The sequence below is a fragment of the Geotrypetes seraphini genome, chromosome 3 (assembly GCF_902459505.1).
Source record: "Geotrypetes seraphini chromosome 3, aGeoSer1.1, whole genome shotgun sequence".
NCBI lineage: Eukaryota > Metazoa > Chordata > Amphibia > Gymnophiona > Dermophiidae > Geotrypetes > Geotrypetes seraphini.
The window spans coordinates 402,609,514-402,631,510 of NC_047086.1; the positions used below are offsets into that span (position 1 = coordinate 402,609,514).

Sequence of the window (21,997 nt, forward strand, 5' to 3'; positions counted from 1 at the left end):
GCATTTTTCCATTCTTAATACTAAATCATTCAATAACAGCAATACTATAAGCTGGGTTGGTGAGGGAAAGTTCTTCATGACAAAGTTGATAGTGAATAAAGAGGCTTCTGACCATCTATATAACTGCATAAGGTTAACATATTTTATGCTACTATGAGTCACAAAATATTTTATGTAAAACCAATTCTCCACTAAGCATATACGAACAGTTTTATTTGTTAACCAGCATTTCTGTGATTCTACAACTAAAACTTCATTACCCATAAAAAATCTCTACATATATTTAACAAGAAACCCTCTACTTACCATAAGCTTCTGGGAGACGCTGTTATACATGGAATATCGGGAGGAAGTCCCCTCCACAAGCGAGTCCACATTGGCCTCATTGCGGGAAGTACCAAATACAGGCCTCTTCTCATTCTCACTATCAGAACCGCTCTCACTTGTGGAAGACCCTACACAAAAATGTCAATCAATAAATTCATAAGGTCAGAACTATACATGTTACTAGTGTTCAGTTAAACTTATACAGCACCTCATCAATGAACAGTACAAGAAAAAGCACAGTTACTTACCGTAACAGGTGTTATCCAGGGACAGCAGGCAGATATTCTCACATGTGGGTGATGTCATCCACGGAGCCCTGGTACAGACAGCTTTAAAAGCGCATCGCCACTTTAAGAACTTGAGAAAGTTCGTGAACTGCCCGCACTGCGCATGCACGAATGCCTTCCCGCCAGATACCGCTCGTGGCTCCTCAGTTAGTTAAGCAAGCTAAAAAGTCAACCAAGGGAGGTGGGTGGGTGGGTTGTGAGAATATCTGCCTTCTCTCCCTGGATAGCACCAGTTACAGTAAGCAACTGTGCTTTATCCCAGGACAAGCAGGCAACATATTCACACGTGTGGGACTCCCTAGCTTACTAGAATGGGATTGAGGGAGAGTTGGCCATTAGGAAAATAAATTTTGCAATACTGCTTGGCCAAAGTGACCATCCTGTCTGAAATAAGATTCCAGAAAGTAGTGTGATGTGAATGTGTGAACTGAGGACCAAGCAGCAGCTTTACAGATTTCATCAATAAGAGTGGAGCGAAGAAAAGCAACTGAAGCTGCCATAGCTCTGCCTTTGTGGGCTGTGACGCGTCTCCCCAGTTGTAGCCCAGCCTGAGCATAACAGAAGGAGAAACAAGAGGCCAACCATGTAGCAATCGGATACTGGACGTCCCAACTTGTTAGGATCAAAGGAGACAAAAAGTTGATGAGATGTTCTATGCGGTTGAGTTTTCTGCAAATAGTAGGCCAATTCTTGTTTGAAACCCAGAGTGTGAAGAGCCGTTTCCCCTGGATGAGAGTGAGGCTTAGGAAAGAATACTTGAAGTACAATAAAGATGGATTTAGCCTCATGCTGATGAAGAGCACACCAGTTGGAAAACCATGTCCATTTTTGCTGGTAACACTGATGCGTGGACAGTTTTCTGGATACTTCCAAGATTAGGCTGAGAAAGATAAAAGATCAGTTGATGTTAGGCTGAGAGGTACCAAGCTGTTAGGAGCAATGCTGAAAGATTGGGATGCAGAAGAGATCCATGATTCTGTGTGAGAAAAAACGGGAAAATTTGAAGAGGTATTGGTTCCGTCACACTGAGTTGAAGTAGAAGGGAAAACCAGGGCTGTCTGGGCCACCGAGGAGCTATAAGGATCATGGTGGCAGACTCCTGCCGGAGCTTGACAAACGTTTTGAGAATGAGAGGGATTGGAGGAACAGCATAGAGCAGGGCTGCCCAAGTCTGGTCTTTGAGATCTACTGGCAGGCCAGATTTTCAGGATATCCACAATGAACATGCATGAGAGAGATTTGCATACCAAGAAGGAAGTACAGGCAAATCTCTCTCATGCATATTCATTGTGGATATCCTGAAAACCTGGCCTGCCAGTAGATCTCAAAGATCAGATTTGGGCAGCCCTGGCATAAAGAAACTTGTCAATCCAATCCAGCAGAAAAGCATCCACTTCCAGACGGTGAGGAGAGTACTGCCGGAAGCAAAACTGGGGCAGCTTGTGGTTGTGGGGGGGGGACACAAACAGGTCTATCTGAGGAGTTTGCTAACTGGCAGAAGCCTCAGATTCCACTGCTTTCAGGCACCTAAAGCTAGAATACAGGGATCAAAAGGCACCTGGATGTGATTTACAACAACTACCACATTACTCCATGGTATCCGAGTCAGCTATTCATAAGTCTAAATCCTCAAAGTCTCAATACAATTCACCTCCAGAGAAAGATTATCATTTCCTGGACTCGATCAGATGCAAAGTCTATCAAGGCTCCATGCTAACATCAAAAATCATGGCCAATCAACTGCAAATTCTGCATTTTCAATACTCCATTTTGCAACAATTGGACCACTGACTCTCCTAATGAAATTTCCAATCTCCACATTGCATTATAAGAGTCCACTTACCATTTAATCAAAACTAACTATGATGCCTATAACATGAGTTCTAGAACTGTAACAGTTGCCGCACAGCCTGGCTCAAAGCCTCAGACCTTAGAGTAGATCTTCATGCCAGATGCCTCCCATCCTTTTGGTGAGAAAGTGAAAGCTATGGTCTCACAGCTCATGGAATATTTCACAGCCATGTGCAAGCTCTCAGCACATCCTCAGAATCAGTCCTAGCCTTTTCGCAGATCTTCCACTGCTTCGTCTTATTGTAGATCATACCATCAATGATTTTTTTCAACAATATCATCCTCGGAGGTGTTTTACTCCTTATACCAGAACTATTTCTCCGAGATCCCAACCTTCCTCATATGCGCAGAAACAACGTTCAAGAGACTGCACGCAGCCTTCGGGTCCTCAACTCCCTCTGCTCCTAGTTTTTGACCCTCAACTGTGGGGGGTGGCTAACCTATTTTTTCTCAGCATAGCAGAAAACCACCACAGACAACTGGGTTCTAACTATCATTTCTCAAGGATACTCCCTCAACTCCCTTCCTCACCACCCCTACGCTCATCTTCCTCCACCATCCCAAATCATCACATTCCTCAGCTGGCAGAAGAGATTTCCCTGTTGCTCCGGAACACTATCAAATAGGTTCCCAAACAGCAACATTATCATGGATTGTGGGTGCAGTGGTTAGAGACACAGCCTCAGCACCCTGAGGGGATTAAGTGACTTGCCCAGGATCACAAGGAGCAATGTGGGATTTGAACCCACAGCCTCAGCACCTTGAGGATCTGGGTTCAAATCCCACACTGCTCCTTGTGACCCTGGACAAGTCACTTAATCCCCCATTGCCTGAGGTACATTAGATAAACATAGAAAGATGACGGCAGAAAAGGGCTATAGCCCACCAAGTCTGCCCACTCTACTGACCCACCCCATCAAGTCTGAGTGCCTTACTAGGCCTCTGTAGGGATCCCACGTAGATGTCCCATTTGTTCTTAAAGTCAAGCACGCTGTTGGCCTTGGCCACCTGCTCCGGAAGCTTATTCCAGTACCCCACCACTCTTTTCGTGAAGAAATACTTCCTGGTGTCACCCCTAAATTTCCCTCCTCTGAGTTTGAGCGGATGCCCTCTTGTGGCCGAGGGACCCCTGAGTAGGAAGATGTCATCTTCTACCTCGACACGACCCGTGATGTATTTAAACGTTTCAATCATGTCTCCCCTCTCCCTGCGTTCCTCCAGAGTGTAGAGCTGCAATTTGTTCAGTCTCTCTTCGTACGAAAGACCCTTGAGCCCCGAGATATTCCTAGTGGCCATCCGCTGAACCGACTCGACTCTAAGCACATCTTTGCGGTAATGTGGCCTCCAGAACTGCACACAGTATTCCAGGTGAGGTCTCACCATGGTTCTGTACAGTGGCATTATGACCTCAGGTTTCCTGCTTACGAAACTTCTATTGATACATCCCATCATTTGTCTTGCCTTGGATGATGCTTTCTCCACCTGTTTTGCAACCTTCATGTCTGCACTGATGATCACTCCCAAGTCTCGCTCTACTGTCGTCCTAGCCAACGTTTCTCCATTTAAGGTGTAAGTTTTGCACGTTTTCCTGCTACCGAGGTGCATGACCTTACATTTCTTGGCGTTGAAGCCCAGCTGCCATGTTGAGGACCAGCTCTCCAACGTAAGCAGGTCCTGCGTCATAAAATCCTGCAAATTATTTTCCCTTACTATATTGCATATTTTGGCGTCATTGGCGAATAATGTTACCTTACCCTGAAGCCCTCCTGTCAAGTCCCTTATGAATATGTTAAAAAGGAGTGGACCCAGGACCGAGCCCTGCGGGACTCCGCTGGTCACCTCTGATGCATCAGAGAAGGTGCCGTTGACCACCACCCTTTGAAGTCTACCACTCAGCCAATCTTTGACCCAAGTAGTTAGTGTTTCACCTATCCCCATTGATTTCATCTTGCTTAAAAGCCTGCGGTGTGGGACACTGTCAAAAGCTTTACTAAAATCCAAGTACACTATGTCCAGAGACTCTCCGGAGTCCAACTTCCTTGTTACCCAATCAAAGAAGCCGATGAGATTAGATTGGCATGACCTACCCCTAGTGAATCCATGTTGATTGGGATCCCTCAGATTCCCCTCCTCCAAGATCATGTCTAACATACGTTTAAGTAGTGTTTCCATGAGTTTACACACTATCGATGTGAAACTCACTGGTCTGTAATTCGCAGCCTCTGCTCTGCAACCCTTCTTGTGCAGAGGAACGACGTTAGCTGTTTTCCAGTCCAGGGGGACTCTCCCCGTCTGTAGGGAAAGATTGAAGAGCATGGCTAATGGCTCTGCCAGGACGCCGCACAGCTCTCTGAGCACTCTTGGGTGCACTTTGTCTGGTCCCATGGCTTTGCTCACCTTGAGTCTTGCCAGTTCGCTATAAACATCAGCTGGTGTGAACTCAAAGTTCTGAAATGGGTCTTCCACGCTTGGTTTTGCTACCAGCTGAGGTCTGTGTCCAGGCGCCTCGCAGGTAAAGACTGAGCAGAAGTTTTCATTCAGTAGTTTGGCTTTGTCGAACTACTGAATGATAGTGTGAGAGCCTGCCAGGAAAGATAGGGAAAAATGCTCGAGTACCTGAATATACACCACTTAGGTTATGATATAAATACTAAAAATAAATATTCCAGATTTTTTCCTCATTCCCAAGATAACGCAAGGTCTTCAACCTATACTCGACCATCATCCCTTAAATGCTTACCTCAAAACAGAGAAATTCCAGATGATTTCACTCCCAGCAATACTCTCACTTCTCAGAAAAGATGACTGTTTAGCCGCCTTGGACCTCAAAGATGCATATATTCACATCCCCATTCATCCCTCCCACTGGAAATGTCCACGATTTATGCTTCTTAACAACCATTACCAATACAAAGTTCTACCTTTCGGCTTATCAGCAACATGAGTTTTCACTGTGTTTGGTGGTGGTAGTAGCCAATCCGAGGAGACACCTCCACCTAGACGACTGGCTCCTAAGTAGCACACTTCAGGGAGCAGTTGCTTCTTACCATTCAGACCACAGTGCATTCTCTGCAAGCGCTGGGTTTCATAATCAATTTCAACAAGTCAAAGCTCCAACCAGTTCATTGTCTCATGTTTATTGGGACACATCTCAACATGGTCACTACAAGAGCCTATCTTCCAGAATGCACAGTTACTTACCGTAACAGGTGTTATCTGGAGACAGCAGGCTGCTTATTCTCAAATGTGGGCGACGTCATCCACGGAGCCCTGGAACGGACAGTGAAAAAGTGCACTGGCACTTTAAGAATTCAAAAGCTTTAAGACTGCACACAACATGCTTGTGCAAGTGCTTTCCTGTCCAATGCCAGCTCATGGGGGATGTGAGAATATCTGCCTGGTAAGCAGGCAGCATATTCTCACACATGGGACTCCCTAGTTTCAATAAAAGGGATAGAGGGAGAGTTGGGGGCCCAAGAAACTCAAATTTCGAGTTGCCTCGCAAAATCCTAGACATAATGTCTGATACAAGAATACAGAGGCAAGGGAAGGATAGAGGAACTCCATGATCTACTAAAGATAAAAGGAGGATTCTGAAAAAAAACTATATGCATGGAGATTGAAAAACTAATCAACAACCTCCTAAAGGTAAGTGAATCTAAATACAGTGATACCTTGGAATCCGAACTTAATCTGTTCCAGAACCCCATTCGAGTTCCAAGACAATTTTTCCCATTGAAAATAATAGAAACTGGATTAATTCGTTCCTGGGTCCCACAAACTCAAATTTTAAGATAATAATAAACTTTTACTGATTCTGACAGGAGTTGCCATTCAACAAATAACGTATAATTGGAAAAATTGGAACACATTGAATTATAGTTTTTGGTGGAGATCAGTGTGTCTTTTCCTCACAGAAACCTGGCTAACTTCAAACACAGACCCCAGATTAACCGAAGTCTGCCCACAAGGATACAAAATAACGGTGGTCTGCAGAGAGAAAAAAAAAGAGGCGGAGGACTAGCAATCTTAATCAAGCAAGATCTAACCCTTAATATAATTGAGAAAACATCTAACCCGTACATGGACCTTTTAGCTTGCCAACTCTCAAGCATCACACTAAAAGACACACTAAACTGCATGCTCTGTTACATAGCGCCGGGAAATTAGTCTTTAGCAAGAACCGAAGTGGAAGACTTCATATACCAAAACTCACTAATAGCAACCTACAACCTATTCCTAGGAGACCTAAATCTACACCTAGATGATCAATCATCCAAACAAGTAGACAACTTTCTCTCATTTCTCAAAGCCTTAGCCTTCCAAATGCTAAATCCACAAACAACTCATGAAAAAGGCCACCAACTTGATATTGCAGCCTTCATGACCCACCAACCATCCTTAACAGAAATTCATACATCTAACGGAACATGGTCCAGATCCATCTGGTCAGACCACTACACCTACACTTTCAACATCAACTGGACCAAAAACAACAAAAAAACTATAACAAAACTCAATAAAGTAACATACACCTCACGCAAACACATCGAACCCTCCGTATTCTGGTCTAAAATAGATGAAACTATTCTAGAAAACAACCCCGAGGACTTCATCTTACATTGGGAAAGACTTTGCTCCAACACCCTTGATGATTTAGCCCCACTGCAAACCAAATCCAGACCAAGCAGGAGATATCAGATAAATGGTTCAACTCCGAACTGCTACAACTCAAAAGACAATGTAGACGACTAGAGAGAAAATGGAGAAAATCGAACTCGGATCATACAAAATCCGCCTGGAAAAAAATCAACAAACAATACAAATCACAATTAAAGGACAAGAGAAAAGCACACTACACCAACCTAATAGGCACTGAAACCCAAGACACCAAAAAACTATTCCAAATTCTAAAAACCCTAACCGACACCAAACCCTACCTGACCACTAACAATACTACCCCCCCTCAGCCACTCTATTAGCAGAACACTTCCAAAATAAAATTACCAATGCAAGCGCTACCCTCAATGACATCTCTACCCATCCTAACAAATTCACAATTCTCCCCATAGATAGAGATTCTACTGCAGCAGATAGAATATGGTCTCAATTCCCCAACATACAATGGCCTGAATTCAACAAATACTACAAAAAATACAGCCATGCATCCTGTGACCTCAACAACTGTCCACCATATCTCCTAAAAACATCAAGCACAAAATTCCACGCTCTTCTTCTAAACTGGATACAAATCTCGCTAATAAACGGCCACTATCCTACCAACCTCAGCGAAATCATCATCACCCCGATCCTCAAAGACCCCAAAGGACCGAAAGACTAAAGAGCCAACTATAGACCCATTGCCTCTGTTCCACTCTGTCAAAATAATAGAAGGACTAGTTGCCAAATTCCTCTCCAATTACCTAGAAAACCATAACATACTCCATCCCACACAATCCGGCTACAGAAACAACTTCAGCACGGAAACACTACTAGGATCTCTCTTGAACACAGCCAGACAACATCTCAGCACAGGAAAAAAAATGATGCTCAAACAACTAGACCTTACCGCTGCATTCGACTTGGTGGACCATAACATTCTACTACAAATCCTGGATACAATAGGTATCACAGATAAAGTATACACATGGTTTGAAGGATTCCTTAAATCAAGAACCTATAGAGTAAAATCAGACAAACAAAAATCTGAACCTTGGTCAAACTCCTGCGGAGTTCCTCAAGGATCTCCTCTATCCCCAACTCTCTTCAATCTCTATAAAGCCTCCCTCAGCTCTCACCTGGACAAACAAGGCATAACCTCCTACAGCTATGCCGATGACATTACCATTCTCATACCCTTCGATCAACCTGAACTCTCCATGACGAACACAATATACCAAACACTAAAATCAATAGCAATCTGGATGAAAGATCACAAACTGAAATTGAATCCAGATAAAATGAAATTCATCCTCCTAGAAAACAACAAAATACCAACCATAACCAACATTGAAATCAACACAATCAACTACCCCATACAAACCACCCTAAAACTGCTAGGAATAACTATCGACAGATGCTACACTATGCAACCGCAAATTAATAAAACAATACAAAAGTCATTCTTAGTCATGAGAAACTTAAGACAAGTTCGGAAATTCTTCGAGAAAACTCAATTCCAGCTCATAGTTCAGTCCTTAATACTAGGCCTACTTGACTACTGTAATATCCTCTACCTCCCATGCCCTACAACCATAACAAAACAACTACAAACTATCCAAAACACAGCACTAAGACTCAACTACTCATTAAAGAAACATGATCACATTACAGAAGCATATCTCCAATCGCACTGGCTTCCGATCCCAGCAAGAATACAATTTAAATTCTACTGCCTACTATTTAAGACTTTATACGGAGACAGTCCAAACTACCTGAATAACCGCCTCATCCACAACACCGCAACCAGACATAGGAAAACACACCCGATTCTCATACCCCAATTAAGGAGGTCAAACGGAAAAAACTATATGATGGCCTCCTGGCCACTCAAGCAGCCAAACTAGACAACCAAATCGCCAATCTACTGATGGCATCCCTCGACTACAAGACTTTTAGAAAAGAAATAAAGACCATACTCTTCAAGAAAACTCTGAAAAAAGAAATAATACCGCAAGTCTCAAACTCCACCTCTCACTAAAGCCAACTACCCCAAACAAATAACCTTACCCATTTCTTACTCCTTTTGAAAATGACCAATTTTTTTTTTTTTTTTGTAAGTTCTTGTTGTAATACATCTTGGATAATTCTTTTGTAATCCGCCTTGAACTGCAAGGTAATGGCGGAATAGAAATCCCTAATGTAATGTAATATAATATATATAAAATGGAAAGAACATTAGCTGTTCAAAAAGGATATTTTAATAAATTTAAGGATGTGTGGAGGCCATTAATAAATTATTGTAATGAACAGATATCATTTTTCCCTGATTAACATAAATGAAAGAGTGGGGAGGGTAAGTGGGTTTTTGGATTTCATTATTTGTTATGAAGGGAAGGAAGAATTTATATATTATATGTATTATTTGATATTTGATATTAGTATGGTGGGAAAGAAGGGGATAAATTTTATTTAATGAAAAAGTTTGTGGAATTTTAAGTGATGTATTAAGCTAAATTGTTGTTACTTTCTGTGCACTTGATGTAAAACATAAAATGAATAAAGAATTAAAAAGAAAAGAAAGATAAAATATTAACAAATATATTAAGGTATTAACAAATTTTAAGGTAAAATATATATTTTTTTAAATCTTTATTCATTTTAAATCTTTAACAAATTAAGTTATTAACAAATATTCCAAAGCAGCATTCAGATTCTGGGACACAAACATACATATACAATGTGCAGGACGTTTGGATTCCAAAGCAGAGTTCGGATTCTGGGGCAAAATTTACTACAAAAAAAAGTTCAGATTCCAAAGCAATCGAGTTCTGGGGCACTCGGATTCCGAGGTACCACTGTATAGGTGATGGAGATGCCAAAAAGATTCAAGAAGCAAATAAGAAAGGACTACTGTCTAATGCACCCATATGGAGCAGCCAACCAAATGAGTAGTTGAAACCAGTTATGTCCCTGAGTAAATATGAATGAAAACGGAAAGGAATTTCATAATCAAACAAAAGCATGATTTTCTTGAAAAGCTTTAGATCAGAGGTTCTCAACACACGGTATGTGTACCCCAGGGGGTATGCGGCGCCAGCGCTGTATGTCTTACAATTTCCTTCTGCCATTGCGTATCTCCCGCCTTTCTCGTCTTCTCTTTCCAACCTGCCTCCCCCACTCCCGGACCAGCAGCGGCAGCTTACTGTGTGCTTTTAACTTCCCCACAACACAGCTGCCGCTAGCTTTAGTTTAGCCAGCAATTCCATCAGGCAGCCTCAGGCCCGCCTCTGACATAAGAGAAAGTTGCATCATCAGAGGCAGACCGGCCTACCAAAGACCCCGAGGCTGCCTGATGGAACCATGGCTAAACTAATGCTAGCCGCAGTTGTGTGGGGAAGTTAAAAGCACACAGAGGGATACTGCTGGACACGGGGAAAGGCTGGGGGAAGGGAGAAGAGGTGCTGTAGAACCTGACAGAAGGGGAGGGGAGGGGAAGGAAAGGTGCAGCACGCTGGAGGGGAGGGTGAGATGGTGCATGAGGAGAGAACATATTAGTTGTGAGTGGGGTTGGGGTAGGGAAGGAAGGAAGGAAAATTGCTACAGGATGAGTGAGAATGATGAGAGAGGGATAAATAAATGGTGCATGAGGGGTGGGAAGGAGGATGTCATGCTTGAGGGAAGGGGCGAGGAGAAAGAAAAAGCATGCAGGAGGCAGAAAGTGTTGGACTCATGGAGAGAGGGAGAGAGATGGATGTGCAGGGCAGAAAGGAGGGAAGAAGGGTAAGGGAAAGAGGGCAGGGAGTAAAAAGTTGGACTCATGGAGGGACAGAGGGATGCTGGTTGGGGAAGGGAATGAGGTCTGGAGGAGAGGAAGCGTGCATATGTGTTGTAAAAAAAAATACTATAAATGTAATGAGTTGAATATTGGATTTGGAGTACAGTAGATAGCGAGAGAAGGGCAAACTGTGTTCCCGACACAAAAACTAAATTTTATTTACCATCTTTGATTAATAAATTTGATACTAAATCTGATATCATAGTCTTTGTGTCTAATTATTTGTAACTGCAGGCTGAGAATCTTCACCCTTTGGAGGGGACACTCAGCCTGAATAGATCCCTCCTGTCCTCATTGACCAGACGTTGCAGCAGCCTTGTCATTTTGTATTCTTTATATGGGGTCTGGGATAAAACTTTCTTTATGCTCTGTTTTGTTCACACTGTTAGCTTTTCTGCATGGTATGAATAATACAGTGGAGTGGTTTTGCTCTATGGCAATTTCTGGCAATGTATATCTCATCACTGCTCAATTGTTATTTATTCTATTAATGTTTCAGTAAAGTACTTTGTTGAGAAATAAATATTACCTGCACTTTCTGAACTTATGATAAAAAAAATGCTAAAATCAAAGACAAGAACAAATGATGTTCTATAAAGACATTCAGTTTCAAAACTTGACCATCAAAATGAGATAGACTGTATGAACTTCAGCCCAATCCTTGAATCTTTCCTGTATTCTCCAGCTACATCTTCTATAGACTGGATTGTCAATGGCTTTACAGTCTCTCTCACTAATTTATCAAATTAGCAATCTGTCCGTGAAGATATTCTATCCCTCTCTCAAATTTGTATAAGAGGTTCTATGATCCAAGAAGATGCAACCACAGAGTCTTTAGCTATCTTTCTTCAAACAGAAGGTCCAGTAAAACAAAGCAAATTCAGAGTAAAATCAAAGTGTGTTTCATTTCAGCCCTCAGATAAGAGCCACTCACCCTATGTGGTTTTATTTAAAATAATCTTTACCTTGAGTAGTATGATTATTGCACTGGATATCGTCATCAGATGTAGAACTTAGATTCAGTCCTAGCTCTTCAAATCTTTTCTTCATATTGTTCTGATTACTTTGGGGCTCAGAATCTAATCTCCGCTTCATTGTTACTAAAGAAAAATAAATAGTAACATTCAATGAATATCCTATTTCAACACTGAGAAATATAAAAATTGCTTTTATTCAAACGCATTATATGCAAGTTAAACACATTAAGCATTAAATATACAAGTCAGATATTCTGAAAATCTAACCTGTTTGCTTCAGTTTAAGATCAAATGTGATGTGATATCTCTGGAAAAAGGTGACTAAAGTCTCCAGAAAAAAAAAAAAAGGTTCTAATGAATTCTGGTAGAGTAACAAAGATAGCCTCTGGAATCTATACAAGTGGGTCATTTACCTTTTCCAGCCTGGAAACTGTGGGGAACTTGAAACCAATTTCTAGCCCCTCCCTCTGTAGGCATCTGCTGTTACTTACCAAGTTTCCAAGTTTCCAAGTTTATTAGTTTTTAATATCCCGACCATAAAGCAAATGTCTGGCCGGTTAACAATGTTTTGTAAAGGCTAAAAAATTTATAAAATGAAGTGAACGTAAATGACAGACTAGACGAACTGGAAAGTGAGGAAAGTATGGGAAGGAGGGGAGAAATTACATAATTTAGTAAGGAAAGAGAAGATGGGGAGGGGATAGAACATGAAGGATAGGGTAGCTTTGTTGAGGCAAATACTTACTCGCGGTAAGATGCAGAAAAAAGAGAGAGAAAGAAAGAAAAAGGAAAAAAAAAAAGAGGAAGATTTGGGAGAAGCAAAAGAGTGATTTAGGTTCATTCGAAGGCATCTTGAAATAAAAAAGTCTTTAAGCTAGTCTTGAATTTGATTAAATTTTGTTCGTCGCGTAAATATTGTGGAAGAGAGTTCCATAAAGTAGGTGCAGTTACTGCAAAATTAGTTTTTCGGGTGTAGTAGAATTCTTTTAGAGAAGGGATAAAAAGGAGTTTTTGGTCAGTGGATCTTAACGTACGAGGAGAACATTGTGGAATTAATAGTTTATCAAGGAATAGTGGTTGATGGAAAAGTTTAATTTTAAAGGAAAGTAAGATGATTTTATAAGTGATGCGATGGGTGATGGGGAGCCAATGGGCCTCTTTAAGAAGAGGAGTAACATGTTCAAATTTACCTTTTTTGTATATTAGTTTTATAGCAGAGTTTTGTATTAATTGCAGTCGTTGTAGTTCTTTTTGAGGGAGTCCGTTTAAAAGGGAGTTACAGTAGTCTAGGTGGGAAATAACTAGGGAATGAGTTAAGATGTTGATTGAGTCAGTATCTAGGATGGGACAGAGTGATCGAATAATACGAAGTTTAAAAAAGCAGATTTTTACGACCGAACTTATGTGGTCATGAAAAGTAAGCTCTCTATCGAAGGTGACGCCAAGAAGTTTTATTTTGGTTAGCATTTGTATTGGTAAAGATTTGATTGAGATTGTTCCTAATAATGATTCAGATGTTTTGATTGGAAGAAGAAGCCCGCAAGATTTATCGATATTAAGTGAGAGTTTGTTTAAATATAACCAGTCGCTTATGATGTTCAGTTTATTGTTTATTTCTTACCCCTGGACATTCAGTCAGTACACAAGCCAGAGATCTATAGCACAAAACAGGAATCAAAAGAAGAGAGGGGGCACAGGGAACTCCCCGCTACACGTATTAAATCCGCTCATGAACAACAATTGCAGGCAAAAAAGGCCCTAAGGCTAAACATTGCATAACACAAACCTGAAATTTGAAAACAGCATAAATTCAGAGAAAGGAGTCACAGCCTATGGTTCAGAAGGGGGCAACCACCTTGGGACCCCCCACCTTACATAAGGGAACAAGAATAGAATTCTTAGTGAGGCTGGTCAAGGACAGAAATCCAGCTTACCAGTTACTCGGCAGGCGACCTGAGAATCGGACAGACAAGTCTGGGTGGGTGTGTAGATTCCAGAGGCTATTTACAAGAAAGAAGATTAGCAGAGGTAAGTAATCTAATCTTTCATTCTTGCACAATAACGTCTGGAATCTACACCACCAAAGCAGTCCCAGCACATCATGTCCATCAAGCCCAGTAGCCCATTCTCACGGAGGCCAAGCCAGGTCAATAGTACCTGGCCAAAACCCAAGAAGTAGCAATATTCCATGCTACCGATACAGGGCAAGCAGTGGCTTCCCCCATGTCTTTCTCAATAACAGACTATGGACTTTTCCTCCAGGAACTTGTCCAAACCTTTCTTAAAACCAGCTACGCTATCCGCTTTTACCACATCCTCTGGCAACGCATTGCAGAGCTTAACTATTCTCCGAATGAAAAAAAAATTCCTCCTATTGGTTTTAAAAGTATTTCCCTGTAACTTCATCGAATGTCTCCTAGTCTTTGTCATTTTTGACAGTGAAAAATCGATCCACTTGACCCGTTCTACTCCACTCAGGATTTTGTAGACTTCAATCATATCTCCCCTCAGCCGTCTCTTTTCCAAGCTGAAGAGCCCTAACCGTTTTAGTCTTTTCTCATATGAGAGGAGTTCTATCCCCTTTATCATCTTGGTCTCTCTCCTTTGAACCTTTTCTAGCGCCACTATATCTTCCTTGAGATAAGGAGACCAGAATTGAACGCAATACTCCCGATGAGGTCACACCATGGAGTGATTACAGGGGCATTATAACATTCTTAGTCTTGTTAACCATCCCTTTTTTTAACAATTTCTAGCTTCCCGTTTGGTTTTTTGGCCGCCGCCACACATTGGGCGACAGGTCAACGCTTTGGAACTCCATCCAGACCTCACTTCAGAGGTCCGGCTGTTCAGTGTTTTCAGCTTAATAAAAATTATTAAAAAAAAAAAGTAGTCCTCCAACAAATGTCCTGCCCCCTCTAAGAAGCAGTTCTGACACCAGGCCTCTGGTGCCTCTCCATCGGGTCAAGGGTAGCTTTCAGCCTACTTACCGGAGTTCTACTAACAGGGCACCCCCTAGAAGTAGACTTTCACAGAAATCTGCGATCTCCCGCCGAAGGACTACCCTGCGGGGTGAATCCGCAGCACCAGGGCAAGACTCGCGCCAACAATCAACCATGTGACTAAAACTTTTAGAAAATATAACATAAGCAGAAAAAATAAGCACCTACAGCCTAGGCATGTAGTGAACGAAACTGAATGTCCAGGAGTAAGTAACAGCAGATGCCTACAGAGGGAGGGACTAGAGATTGGTTTCAAGTTCCCTAGTTTCCAGGCTGGAAAAGGTAAATGACTCACTAGTGTAGATTCCAGAGGTTACTGTACAAGAATTTGTAACACAATATCCTTTTATATGAAAAAATTACAAAAAAAAAGTAACAAGTTCAAATGTAACCTTTTCAGACTGCTTATGGACCCATGACAAGAAAAATCATCCATGCTCAACATTTTAGATCTGAAATTTTAGTCACCTTTTCCCCAGAGATGGTCATAAATTTGCTATAAACTCACAAATTTTCATGGATTAGGACACTTTTTTTTTTTTTGCAAACTTTAGCAATGAGATCCTGGTTCATCTGCATCATATATCTAAATTTCACAAGTAATTGTTCATTTTACCATGACCAGAATATTGCACATTTTCAGCTACAGCAACATGGAAAAAAAATCAAAGGTATGCTGTTTCTATTTGAAAAAACCTTCACGACCCACTCTGGAGGCTCCCCTAGACACCTACTCCCAACCCCACCTCAGGGTCTTCTGCTCCTATAACCATGTCAACCTCCATCCCTGACAGAAGATATAAATGTATAAAGAAACCCCCCTCCCTATGAAGCCTCATCCCTTAAAAATATAAAAATCTGAGAAATGGCCCTACTGTTTATTCCTCCCTCTCCCTAGGACCTTGACATAACTCTAAGATGCCTATAAGTAGCAGAAGTGATCCCCATTTGTACTTGTCCAGAGGAATGTCTAAAATGGAATCACCTGTCCCTTGGTGGTAGTCTTGTGGTGTTATTGTTAAAAGATCAGATTGCCGTTTGTAATTCTTTTAGTGATATAGGTTCTTCTAAACTTCTTTTTATATGATCCGGAACTTTAGGCCCTTCAATTAAACTTAAAAATTCCAATCCATCTTTTTCTTTTCCTAAATAAGACTCAGAAGAATAAAGGTTTTTATAATATTTCAGAAATTGTTTTAATATCGCTCCAATCTGAGAATGAGAGTTTCCTAACTCATCTTTAATTATACATATTTTTTCCTTTCTTTTCTTTGCCTTTAAATAATTTGCCAATAATCTTCCCGCCTTATTTGAATTACCATAATACAATGCTCGTTTATCAAAAATATAATTGAAAAAATTGTTCTAGATTAAATTATAGTTTCTGGTGGAACTCAGTATGTCACTTATATAAAATGGAGAGAGTACTTGCAATACAAAATGGTTATTTTGATAAATTTAAGAATGTATGGAAACCATTAATAAGTTATTGTAATGATTAATGATTAATGTTTATTTATTTCTTTTCCTTATGAGATATTAATGAAAAAAATGGGGGGTAGGGTGGGTTATGATAATTTAAAAAACTAAAATTGGGGAATTGTTATCATATGTTAATATTTGGGAAATTGGATGAGTTGGAAGGGTGGGGAGATAAAGTATATTTTGAATATTATTGAAATGTTTCAAGTGATGTGATATTATATTGTTGACTTTTTGTACACTTGATGTTAAAAATTAAATGAATAAAGATTTTAAAAATAGAAGAAAAAAAAAAGTTCAGATTGCCAAATGACTAAGACAGGAGCTGTAAGGACCTTTTAAACAGCAGCTACTGCCACACAAAACCATTTTTATGTAGTTCTGAAACCCCCCCCCCAAAAAAAAAACACAACTACATCTCTGGAGGTTCTTATTTGAATGCATGTATCATCAGAAATTACACTATGTAACATGATTTTTGTTCCTGGGCAGTACATGTAATTTCCTAACTTCTCATGCCTAAAATGTATAGAAAATGTTTGTTATTTCCATAAAACTTTGCTTTTGTGATGAGGACAGTCAAATTTTGCGATATAAGTAAAGTGAAAACACAGAATTTTCATCTTTTCATTCTTAAGTCATAAAAAGCAACATATGAATCACAATTAACATGGATCTTACAGTTAAGACAATGTTCTTGTTGCCATAGTCTTGGCAAGGTGGATCTCAGAGTTACAGGCTCTCTCCTGTAGAGAACCATGCCTCAGGTTTACGGTGTCTGCCGTTTCTCTACGGATGGTACCTTTTTTTTCTGCCAAAGGTGGTTTCTCCCTTCCACATCAATTAATCTTCTGTTATAAGACATAAGATTCTGTACGGCCCTCCCTGTGTAGACATTTGATTTGTCTGACATGGAGCATCTTTTCCTGTCTAAGATTCATTAGTGACTAAATACAGGAGCATGGGGGCACCTTTCCCCATGCTCTTGTAGTTTAGTCACTAATGAATCTTAAAGATAGGATTAGAAGTTCTGTGATAAGACACTGGCATTGTCCAAGACAGAAACCAGGCATATCAAATGTCTGTACAGGGAAGACCATACAAAATTCTATGTCTTATAACAGAAAGATTAATGAGGTAATAACCTAATCTTCTATTCTGTTCTAGAGCTGTGGCAGACATCTAGGGAGGGACAGATGGGCCTGCCCGCAAAACCAAGGACCCAAAAGAGGCATCCTCCCGAGCCGCCACATCAATTCGGTAGAACCTCATAAAGGTATGGAGAATAGACTAAGTAGCTGCTCTACAGATTTCATCAGGCGAAACAGCCTTGGATTCCACCCGAGAAACAGTCACACCTCTAGTCAAATAAGCTATGAAGGTACGTTAGATAGATTGTGAGCCCACCGGGACAGAGAGGGAAAATGCTTGAGTACCTGATTGTAAAAACCGCTTAGATAACCTTGATAGGCGGTATATAAAATCCTAATAAACTTGAAACTTGAAGGAGATAGGAGGCTGTTTTCCACAAGCAATGTAAGAAGAAGAAATTGCCCATTTCAATTAATTGGTCAGCATAACGAGATGGACAAAGAGGCATGAATCATTAGTCCTCTCCAGGTAGTGAAGCAGGTCTCTGCGCACATCCAGTCTCCACAAAATCTTATCCTGCTTTGCTGAACCAGTGGGGAGAAAGGCAGATAGGCAGATCTGATTGATGTGTAAGGGAGAAACCACCTTCAGTAGAAAGGAAGGGACCATCTGCAGAGAAACACTACACCGTAAACCTGAGGAACAGTTTTCTACAGGAGAGAGCCTGTAACTCTGAGATCCACCTTGCCAAGACTATAGCAACCAAGATCACGGTCTTTACTAAGTTCCAAGAGAGACACTTCTGGTTGAGGCTCATACAGAGCACGACAGAGATTCTTCAGAACAACATTCAAGTCCCAGAACAGAAACAGCCTACACAGCGGGGTTTGCAATCTGAATGTCCCCCCTCAAAAACCAAATGATGTTTAGATGAGATGCCAGTGACTGCATACCTCTCCAGGACCTAAAGCACGAGAGACTGGCTGCTTGCACATTGAAAGAAGAGACCAGTAGGCTTTTTTCTAGACTGGCCTGCAAGAATAATAGAATGAACAAAATGCAAGCCCTCTCAGGCTCTACCTGCTCCTTGGTGCACCATAACTGGAAAGCCTTTCAGGTCTTACCATATGCAGCAAACATCACAGACTTCTTTGCTCTCAGGAAGGTCGAAATAACTACCTCCAAAAACCCCTTCCAAATCAGGGCCATATGCTCAAGAGCCATGCCCATAAGACCAAAGTGCTCTGGATTCTCCATGGGGACTAGGCCCAGGCTGAGTAGACCAGGATGAACCAGCAGTCTGAGAAATCTGCCTCTTTGGAGGTGCACCAAATCCACATAACAAGGCCAGTCCAGAGCTACCAGGATTACCAGCCCCTTGTGGCTCGCTATTCTGTGGATGATCCGGCCCAACATGACCCACGGTGGGAACACATGGAAGGAGGAACTTGGTGGGCCAGGGCTGAATGACAGCATCCAGTCCTGCCCTTCCCAGCTTGGCTCTTCGACTGTAGAAGCAATCTGACTTCATGTTCTTGGATGTGGCCATAAGATCCATGTCCAGTTTTCCCCAACACTATACAATGAGGGAGAATGATCTCTGGGACAAAGACCACTCACCTGGATCCTGTCTGCTTAGAAAGTCAGTCTGGACATTCTCTATCCCTGCCACATGGGCAGCTGAGAAGGTTTGTAAGTGAACTTACAAGATGGCCCGACACCAGAAAATTTGTGGCAAAAATGGTCCATGGAATAACATCTATGCCTCCAGGCGAAGAGGAGCACTTCTGGTGCCTCCTTGTCTGTTCACATAAGCCACCACTATGGTATTGTCCGAGAACCACCTGGCTGCTTTCTCTTTCAGGAAAGATTGCAACTTATTCAGTGCCAAATGAATGGCTCTCAATTCCAGAGGGTGTATTGACCACTTGCTCTCTAGCTAGGTCCATTTGCCCTGAAGAAGGAGACCGCAGCAGTGGGATTCCCAGCCTATCAGGCTAGCATCAGTCATAAGGGTCACCCATGAGGTGATTCTGAGGCATACCCCTGCAGCCACCAAGCAAGCTGCATTTTGCCTCCCGAAGACCAGGGAAGCTGTGTCTGTAGGTAGTGGTGTTGCAGACTACCTGGAGAGGCCACATATGTGCTCTCGTCCAGAGGACAACTTCCAAGAAGGCCACCTTCGAGTCCAGCACCAGCAGGTAATGCTAGGCTGTGGGGCTCGGTAGGGCCAGGATCTCCAAGATCTGTTTTCGGAGCTTCTGTTTGCGTGGCTCGGGAAGAAAAACATGGCCCTGCACTGTGTCGAATTGAACTCCCTGAAGTTGACTATCCAACCAAGTCTCTGGAGGAGCACAGCAGAACACACCTTCTGAGTTTGCTTGCAAAATACAAAAACTAAAGAGGGAGCTGGTCTCCATTGCAGAAGGGGAGGAGTTGGAAGATTTAGTAACACCCTTCTGCAAAGTTCACGACTAGGGAGAAGAAACAGCTATGGTACAGAATCCCATCTTTCCAACAGAATTAGATTTTAGCAGAGCTTTGACACTGTTCCACATAGTCTGAAAACATGGGTTTTCAAAAAGTCCCTGTTATGGGCTTAAGGAGACTTAAACTCTAACAAATACTCACACTATAGAACGATAATATTTTTTAAATAGTTTGCAGATTTAGATGCATTGAATAACTAGATAGAATGTGCATGAGTCTATGTTTAGTTTCTATATAGCAATATGCTACTTATACCCTCCTAGAACTCCACTGGCGAGGATTCAGCGGGATAGAAGATTGCACATAACATAGATGTCCAATAAATAAACAGATCGCCTCCAGTATGGGCCCCAAAGTAACGGAATGGGTCAGGAACTGGTTGAGAAGAAAGCGACTGAAGGTAGTGGCCAACAGAGATCACTCTGAGGAAAGGGATGTTACCAGTGGCGTGCCACAAATCTCAGCTCTTGGGCCTGTTCATTTTAACATTTTTGTAAGCGATATTGCTGAAGGGCTGTCTAGTAAGATTTCCCTCTTTGCAAATGATGTCAAAATATGTAATAGACTAGAGTAAACACTCCTGATGGTGTGGATAACATAAGGAAGGACATAGTGAAGTGAGGAATGGTCTGAAATTTGGCAGCTAGAATTTAATGATAAGAAATGAAAGATTACGCATTTGGGCTGCAAAGATCCAAGTGAATGATACAGTTTAGATGGTGAAGAACTTTAGTGCACGAAAGAGGAGCGAGACTTGAATGTGATAGTGAGTGATGATTTTAAGGTAGCCAAACAGGTTGAAAAGGTGACGGCAAAAGCTAAAAAGATGCTTGGGTGCATAGGGAGAAGAAAGATTAGTAGGAAAAAGGAGGTATTGATGCCCCTGTATAAGACTCTTTAGAATATTGTGTACGATTCTGGAGATAGTACCTTCAGAAAGATATAAACAGGATGGAATTGGTCCAGAGGAAGGTTATTAAAATGGTTTGTGGTCTTTGGAATAAGGAATACGTGGACAGACTTAAAGATCTCAGAATGTTTACTTTGGAAGAAAGGCAGAAGAGGGGAGATATGACACATGTTTAAAAACTTACACAGCATAAATGTGCATGAGGCAAGTCTCTTTCAATTGAAAGGAAGCTCTGGAATGAGGGGGTATAGGATGAAGGTGTAATGGGATAGATTCAGAAGTAACCTCAGAAAATATTTTTTCACCGAAAGGGTAGTGAATTCTTAAAACTGCCTCCCAGTGTTGAAGAGAGTGTATCTGAATATAAGAAAGCTTGGGACAAGTACGTTGGATCTCTAAGGGAGAAGAGGGGATAGTGGATATCATGGTTGCGCAGACTAGATAGAAACAAAGAAATATAAAGGCAGATATAGATCATATGGCCTATGTCATCTGCCATTTTGATTCCCAGTTTCCTAGTCTCACAAGGTCCTCTTTCAATTTAACAACTTTGTGTCATCAGCAAATTTAATTAACTCACTAGTTGCCATCTCTAGATCACGTATGTTGAAAAGCAGTGGTCCCAATGCAGACCCTTGGGGAACCCCACTCTCTATACTTTTTTCAAAATACTATTTAACCCTACTCTCTGTTTTCTATCTTTTAACCAGCCCTTTTTATTTCCCCTTCTTAATCCACAATAGGGTATTACCTCCTATCCTATGATTTTCTAATTTCCTCAGAAGTCGTTCATGAGGTACTTTGTCAAATGCCTTTAAAAATCACACCGATACACAGTGTTGATCAGCTCACCTTTATCCAACGTTTATTCACACCTTCGAAAAAATAGTAGATTAACGAGGCAAGATTTTCCTTAATTAAATCCATGTTGGCTTTGCCTCATTACTCTATGCTTATGTATATGCTCACCAGTCTCTGATTTCAAGAAATCATCTCTGGAACCATTTAAAAAAACTGGTATTAAGTTGGCCACCCTCCAGTCTTCCGGTATCATGTTGGATTTTAAAGATAAATTACTAATA

The 21,997-nt window shown here is 41.3% G+C and overlaps 1 protein-coding gene across 2 annotated transcripts in view; it reads right to left on the reverse strand.

Moving 5' to 3' along the window:
- CMTR1 (cap methyltransferase 1) overlaps positions 1-21,997 on the reverse strand; it is a 289,978-nt gene that overhangs the window by 241,661 nt on the left and 26,320 nt on the right. For both annotated transcript variants that reach the window (XM_033935382.1, XM_033935381.1), the window contains 2 exons: positions 11,928-12,062; positions 307-455 (listed from right to left, as the gene is read on the reverse strand). In XM_033935382.1, the coding sequence (XP_033791273.1) occupies positions 307-455; positions 11,928-12,057 (279 nt within the window). In that variant the 5' untranslated portion in view covers positions 12,058-12,062. The remainder of the gene's footprint in view (positions 1-306; positions 456-11,927; positions 12,063-21,997) is intronic.